General features: G+C 61.4%; 1 protein-coding gene across 1 annotated transcript in view; it reads right to left on the minus strand.

Moving 5' to 3' along the window:
* The window catches only part of KIAA0513 (KIAA0513 ortholog), a 35,783-nt gene that overhangs the window by 2,115 nt on the left and 25,874 nt on the right, over positions 1-7,794 (minus strand). Inside the window, exons 7-10 of the mRNA XM_006152560.2 lie at positions 6,894-6,934; positions 6,355-6,433; positions 3,692-3,769; positions 2,483-2,512 (exon numbers count right to left, since the gene is read on the minus strand). Of these exons, the coding sequence (XP_006152622.1) occupies positions 2,483-2,512; positions 3,692-3,769; positions 6,355-6,433; positions 6,894-6,934 (228 nt within the window). The remainder of the gene's footprint in view (positions 1-2,482; positions 2,513-3,691; positions 3,770-6,354; positions 6,434-6,893; positions 6,935-7,794) is intronic.

Here is a 7,794-nt window from a genome sequence, read left to right on the forward strand (position 1 = left end):
TGCTGGCCCTCTCCACCTCGGCCTTCTTGAGGCTCAGGGCTTCCACTGCCCCTCTGAGAGGGAGCTGCACACTCCGCCCGCCAGGCCTCTCTAAGCCCCGAGCCTGCGGCTGTGAGAGCATCCCCAGGACAGCACTGCGCCCGGGATGAAGCTCTGAAAACCCCACGAGAAGGCCGAGTGGGCCTCACGCCGCGCTGAGCCGGCCTGGAAAGGGGCATGTCCACGCTCTGCCAGGCCCGGGCGGGAGGCTGTCCTCTGTGTCCACCTCCGCGTGCTCAGAGGGCAGTGCTGCTAATCTCCCCGTGCCCGGGAGGAGGACAGGCGGCCGCAGGGAAGAGCCTGCCCCTGCCTGCGCACACGTGTGGGGAGACGCCGCGTCCCTCCGACGGGCGCACGCTTGCAGGGCTGCCGTGGCCGTGGGAGAAGTGCGTCCTGGCCCCTTTCTCCCTACAAAGAAAGCTGATGGATGAGTGTGACCTATGAGGCGGAGAGACAGAGAAAGGGGGAGCGGAGAGATGAGAAAGTGAGGGGTCAGCGATCACGGAGAAGCCGAGGCGGAGAAACGGAACAGAACACAAACGCTACCCCCTCCACCCTGCCGGCCACAGTAGCCACGGCGGTGCTGCAGCCTGCAGGGGCACGACAGGCGGGCAACGGAGGCCACTTCCGGCCTCCTCAGGCCAATGGCGGAGTCCCCAGAAAGGGAGCCAGCATAGCCTTCGCCAAGTCCCACCGCAGTCTCTGTCCTATCTCCTGCCCTCCGACAGCCCTCACGGTTATCTGGCACATAAGCCCTCGTGCCACCCGAGGCCTGCTGTGCACTCTGTGTAGGCCGGGCGCTGCACATCCCGGCCACGTGGGACTGGTCCCCCTTAGGTCGTCCAGGACAGCAGCCCTGACCCCACTGTCCGACCTGGGGCGGGGGGGGGTCAGAGGGTAAGGAGGGGACCCTTCTTACTGTGGCTACAACTAGACTCAGGGCATTTAATCTGACCCCTAAAGAAAGAGGTGGGGGGCCAGCAGGTGGCATGGTGGTTAAGGTGTTGGACTCCCACAGGGCCGACCATGGTTCGATTCTCAGACCTGGTGGCTTGAAAGTCACACTGGGAATGTGGGCAAGTGTGTTCAAATCCCTGAGAGGAGAAAGGACTGCGGTGTGGCCATCTCCTCAGGGGTGATCTCTCTCGGTCTTTCTCTAGCAAGCGCATGTGCCCTACGGCCAAATAAATAAATAAGGAAGGAAATGAGGAGAGCTGGAAAGCCGTGAGCGATTGGTGGACCAGGTGTCGACAGTCCAGGCCCTTCCTCGATGCTGAGTTCGAGTCCCGACGCTGCGGCAGCCTAGCATGCCCCTGTGGGAACTTGGGTGTGCCCCGCACTCGCTACAGGGAAGACATTTCTGCCTCTGTGAGCAGAGCAGGGTGACAGCATCTTGCTGTCAGCAGGTAGTACCAAAACGGAGAGGTCACTTGCAGACAGAGGTCGGCTGGGACACGCCCTCCATTGATACCGCCCCCTCCCTGTAGGGCTTAGGCCAGTCAGAGATACAAGCCTGGGAGGGGCCACAGGCTGTGAGACCACGGCTGCTCCTGAGAGCGCCCCGGCGCTGGGAGACGGCTGTCCTCTGGGCTGGGCCCGGCATAGGTCACCCCGGCCCAGCAGTACTGACAGCTCTTAGAGGAGGCCTGGCTGCTATGCTAAGAAGCTTGCTCAGGGAGGCTGGGTAATCACACTGTCCCCAGAGAGATGGTGGCCTCATGCGGGCTCGAGGCTTGGCTCACTGAGGAGGTCCTTGGTAAGCCGCTGTGCCCTCGGAGCCGTGACAGGCCGTACGTGCACACGCACTGCAGACACATCACTGTGTGCAGGGAGCAAGCCCCAGCAGCTCTCCGCCGGGGAAGCCACCACGGCAGGGACTCCCCTCTGAACAGGCAGGTCTTTAACTCTAACCATTTATCCAAGGGGTTCTAGCAAACTCGAAGTTGAAAGAATGAGTCAGGTCCTGCCGTCGGCTCACAGGAAACGGGCCTTTGCAGGGCACCCCCTTGTTTCACTGAGGGGCGGCTGACGAGAGCGCCGAGACGCCCTGGACCTGCAGCCCCACACACCTCGAAATGGGCCCTGTTGCAGTAAGACAGACTCTACACCTCCTGTGCCTCCAACCGTGAAGCGGCGAGGCCGAGGGCAGGTGTCCCGGTCTGCTCACAGGGTCTAAGTGCTGCAGGAGAGCAGGGCCCGCTGGCAATGGGCCAGCTCCCCAGGCCTCACTGCCCATCCTCCCTGAGCGTGGATTTCTGACTACTTGGGATGCTCCTCCTGGAGAGCGTCCACCTGCTGGTGCTAGCACTGGCCTCGCCCCAGGGGCGCCTTCCCTGCCCCCTCCAGTGCCGTGCTGCACCTCCGACACGCAGCCCCCACCCCGCGGAGCCGTGGCACAGCCCCCAGCACTGTAAAATAAAACAAAGTCACATGACACACACACCTCTTCTCCTCCTCCTCTCCAGCATCCCCTCTGGAGCGGCAGCAGAAACAGGTAAACAAAGGAACATGTCAAAGTCATGCGAGATGCGTGATGGGGGGGCGAGCAGAGGAGGGTTACTGCAGGCGGGGCAGGCGGACAGGCGGGCTGTTCGGAGCAGTCGCTCCCCTAAGTGTGAGGACAGGCTGGGGCACGGCCAGGCATCGCCTTCACATGTCTCCCACGGGGCAAGCCTCCCGTCTCTCGAGTCCCCGATGTCTCTCCCACTCTGCGCTCCCTCTGCCTCCGGCAAAGTGGCCACAGTGGATCACTGTGGGACACAGGGCAGGCCACCACCATGCCCATGAGGGTTGTAGGTGGTCCCTGGAAGGAGGATGTCCCTGAAGACCCCCTGAGGGTTGGCGGACGACGTCCATGCTGACAGCAGGTATCTGCTCCATCAGGGAGAAGGGCAGGGGCTTCCCCAGGATCAGAAAGGGAGGTTCACTTTATTCGCGAGGAGACCGGGGCTCTGGGAGGTTCAGAGATGTCACGCTCACATGGCTGGGGAGGCGGGAGGGGGCCCAGGCCTGGCCCACTCTCCCTGGGCACTGCCCTCCCCTATGCCGTCACGGGCTGCAGTGGGCAGCAGGCTTGAATGCTGCAGCCAGGAGAGAGCCGAGAACCTACCCCGGGGTACCAGTGCCACCCCACTGCCCAGGGACCCTCCACACGGCTTCCAGAGGGCCCTTAAGAGGCCGGATCACCCCCAGGGACATAGGGAGGCCCTTCAGGCTGCAGACCCGAGGAGTGAGTCGGGGGAGCCCCTGCGAGTCCACATCGGCTCCGAGGGCAGAGGTGGGTGTAGCCAGCCTGACCCCAGAGCCCATCCCAGCAGTTGGTCCCCAGGATTCTGATTTTATACAGCGAACAGCAAGATGCGTGGCGGGGCGGGGCCTGCTGGTCTCATTCCAGGGGGGGTCTGTGTCTGTAGGGGATCAGGCCCACTCATGCCAGAGCCTGGGACCAAAAGCGCTCATGCAAGCTGAGCACCCCCACCCAGAAGCTGCGTGCCCGGGTGCCTCGGGCAGCTCGTGGGGTGCCAGGGCCAGGGTGGAGAGAAACGTGTCGTACACATCAGCCTGGCGCTCTCCCCTCCTCTGCAGACGCTGGGCAGTGAAGCCACTGCCTGGTCCTCTCCTGAGGCCCCGTGGGACCACACTTTGCCCCTACCTGGTCGTGGGAGATCGCTTCCTCCGCTCACAGTGGACAGCGTCAAAAAAGGCTGCGTTCCAGAACCTCAGCGTGTGCCTACAAGACAGAGGCACGGTGACGGCCTGTCCTGAGAACGCCCACTCCGGGGTGAAGGGGGCTCCCACACGTGTCCAGGAAGTGGGGCTGAGGAGAGAGGCTACCCTCTACCCTGACGAAGGCGCTCCCTGGGCACCAGCGCCAGTCTCCCCCAGGGAAAGGCCCTGGGACGGAGCCCGGGGAGGGGACAGGGCGAGCTGGAGCACAGGGCCAGGCGAGGGCCCGCAGACCTCGCCCCGTAGGCCAGGCCTGTGGAGTGCAGACATCAGTCGCTTTCTGCTTCTCCATGTCCCACCGAGGTCCCCAAGAAGCCGCAGATGGCGGAGAGACCTGTTTTCTAGAACATGGCCCGGTGACACACAAAGGTGGCTGAGGCAGGCCGTGTGCATCACAGGGACACAAGAGTAACAGAAATCCCTCTTTAAGAAGATCAGGAGTGTTGGCCTCAGCGCGTGGTTAAGGAATATTCGACCTGCCTGAACCCCAGCCCCGGCAGTGGCTTGAAAAACATGCTGGGAACATGTGCATATGCACCCAGACCTCTGAGGGGTGGAGACACAGAAGAGGCAACTACGGCGTAACTGTGTCCCCTCTTTTTCTCTCTGGCAAACCCATACACCTCTGGGAATTTAAAAAAAAAAAAAATCACAAAGAAAAAGGATAAGGGCTAGCAAACTATGGGCCAAACCTGGCCTTCTGGTTGTTTCTGAGAATCAAGTTTTATTGGGACGTAGCCACGCACATTCGCCTGCAGTCTGGCTCTTCAGTATCACAGCTGTGTGGCTGTGGCAGGGAGCACAGGGCCCGCTCGGTCCAAGACAGCTCCACGTGGCCCCCGACCGTGGACAAGCGTGCTGAGCCCTGCTCCGGCTGATCAGACAGCGGCCATCAGGGCCAGGGTTGGAGATGAACCCTGCACAAGTGGGACCCCCTGGTCGGCTTTGCCCTCTCTGTGCAGGGAACCCGCCTCCTCATGGAGTGAAGTTCCCAGCCCCGGCCATCTGGAATCCTGCGTATTCCCTGGCCACCCTCCTCCCATAGCCCCTGTGTGACAGACCAGGGGGACTGAGGCTAGACCCTGACCTTCGAAGGAGGGGTGCTGTGCCGTCTTCAGGCCTGGGGCTAGCACACCCCGCCCCTATGAGTCAGCAACTGCGGCTGAGGCTGGGCAGGACTGCTCCTGGCCACTGGCCTCTTGCTTCAACCGTCAGCTTCACTTTACACCTCACACTCACACACAAAGGGACTTTAGAAGATTATGGACAAATGAAATTAAAGTACAAATTCAGTTCAGTACGAAAATAGGAAATCCATGCAGCTTACTCACGACGTGCATTTCCTGTGAATCTGTGAAGCCCACAGCGCATACGTGTATAAAATGCGCACACACTGGTGTACATACACAGTGACTTTCCTGGGCTAGAGCTCACGTACCGTGAGTTCCCGCTGACGTCTACAATCACTACCTCCCGGAACGCGCGGGGTGACGCAAACCCCGCCGTCCAGTGCCAGAAACCCTAGCCGAGGGGCCAGTGCGTGGCATGGAGGTGAAACGGCTGGGTCCCACACGGCTGGCTGTCCGGTGTGAGTTCTGGACCTAGTGACATGAACATCACCCTGGGCACGTGTGCATAGGTGCCCACGGTCCTGAGAGGAGAATGGAGGAGAAGGGACGTGGCCTGGCCATGTCCTCAGGAGCGATTTCTCACCTTCCCCATCTCTAGTGAGCGTGCGCGCCCTGTGCGGGGTCCTGCCAGGACATCCCCTGTAGATGGAGTCGCTCAGCACGTGGCCGCTGCGTCTGGCTTTGGCACGTATTCTCTCCACAGCTGAGCAAGAGCCACACTGTGGACAGGCCGTCACTGGCTACCCACACCAGGGCAGGGCCATCCCCCTGCGGACGTAGGCTTTCCTTTCTCCGGGTATACGCAGGGTCTCCCAATTCGTGGGAAACGGAAACGGCATATTATGAAAAACTATGCATGGATTTCAGTTTTTCCCAGTAAAATAAACTTGTACTTTAATTCTACTTCCATAGATTTGGTGAGGTCTCCTGATGGGTCTAGGGGCGGAAAGGCTGGGACGATGGCTCTGCATCTGACCCTTTGAGAGACTGCCCGACTGCTCTCTGCAGTAGCACCCCACCCTCCTTTCCACTGGTGCTCGGAGCGCTCCGATTTTCCCACACCCCGCCTGCATGTGAGCATTCAGCTTTTTGATTCTTTTTTTTTTTTTTTTTTTGAGAGATTTTCACTGTAGGGCACGTGCGCTCGCCAGACAGAGAGAGACATAGAGACAGAAAGCGAGAAATCACCCCCCAGGGGGGATGGTCACGCCACAATCCCTTCTCCTCCATTCTCCTCTCGGGATCTTGGGCATGCACACACACGCGCCCGGCGTGAGTTTTAAGCCACCGGGTCCGGGACACGAACCGCGGTCGACTACGTGGGAGTCCAGCGACATAGCCATTACGCTAACTGCTGGTTCCCCAGCTTTTTGATTCTTGGCCTCCTAGTGGGCCCTGGGGAAGCTGCTGCCTGCCCTCCCCTCAGGTAAGACGGCGAGAGGGGAGCGCCTGGTCTTACCAGATGGGCTGCTGCTTCAGGTGCGTGTACAGGTAGATCTTCTCCCCCTTCCTTTCCTCCTCTGGGCTGCACACGGTCACTGCGGGAGGAGGACAAAGGCTGAGGGCCAATCTGGTATGCCCCCCATGTCGGCAAACCAACAGTGGCCGCCCAGCAGCCACTGCTCCTCCCGCAGGTCATGACAGCTCTTCTGTCGGCCAAGTTAGGCGTGGCGGCACCCACACAGGCGGCAGGACTTCCTCTAGGGCTGGTGGCTCTTTCCTAGCTCCCCTGGATCGCACCATTCTGGTCCTGCACACCCTCCTCAGAGAGTGGCTCCTACAGGAACTCGGTAAGGGTGTACTGACACCAGAGCGAGACAGCCCCTCGGACTCCCCCAGGCGGCCGTCAGCGTCCAGTAGACGCCTGGGTCGCTGTTGGTGCTGCTGGTTAGTGGGGGCTGGTGAAGGGCTCTGCTGGGGCCCAAGGACTGCCGTGGCCCCAGAATGCCTGCCACACAGCAAGGCTCGCACCTGCCAGACCACAGAGCGGCCACTCACCCGTCTTCTGCACCTTCTCCTTGGGTCTGTTCTCGTCGTCCCTTGAGGAAAAAACCACGGTCAGGACAAATGTGATCCATACCCAGTTCCACAACCAGAGACCAGTTTACACTTCAGAGACGGGACTGGGTCCATGTGGTGTGGCTGTCCCTGGAAGGAACTTTGTGGAACCGACTCTGCGTGCCAGCTGCGAGCCTTCTGGAATGGAGGACTGTGGCTCCAGGCTCCTCTGTGCCACACCCCGGAGTGCCACACTCCAGGCTCCTCTGTGCCACACCCCGGAGTGCCACACTCCAGACTCCTCTGTGCCACACCCCGGAGTGCCACACTCCAGGCTCCTCTTTGCCACACTGGGAGCAGAGGAGGGGCCCCGGGGCGCTGCGACCACGTGTCTGTGGTGGCCTGGCCCAGCGGGCAGAGGGCTCCCCTCGCAGCAGCCTCTGGCCCCGATGCTGCCCTCTGTCAGAGCCGCTCTCCTGGGTTGGTGGCTGTCTCCCATGTCTCACTGTGCCACCAACACCCCTCTCCACTGCAGGGAGGAGGGAGAGGTGGGGGAGGGCTGGTGGCTTCCTTCCTGCCAACTGTCAATGCCCATATGCTCCTCACCAGGCCAAGAAGATGGGCCCGGGACATCCCTGCCAGCCTGCGAGTCTGCGAGGGAGCAGGAACTGGGAAGTCGTAGGAAACGAGGGAGAGGCGGGGGGCTTCTCAGAGCACGCCGTGGCCCGCAGATCCCTGCTCCGCCCCCAGTGCTTTCCCTGCCCTCCCCCAAGTCAGAGACCCCACGGGCAGCACTCACTCGCTTCTCCTGACCAGAGGGCCCTTCAGCTTGGTCTCCAGCCCGCCGAGGAAGCCCTTGACATTCTCCGACCTGGCCGACGTGGTCTTCAGCAGCCGCTCC

This window comes from Tupaia chinensis, unplaced genomic scaffold, assembly GCF_000334495.1.
Source record: "Tupaia chinensis unplaced genomic scaffold, TupChi_1.0 Scaffold000355_1, whole genome shotgun sequence".
Classification (NCBI taxonomy): Eukaryota; Metazoa; Chordata; class Mammalia; order Scandentia; family Tupaiidae; genus Tupaia; species Tupaia belangeri.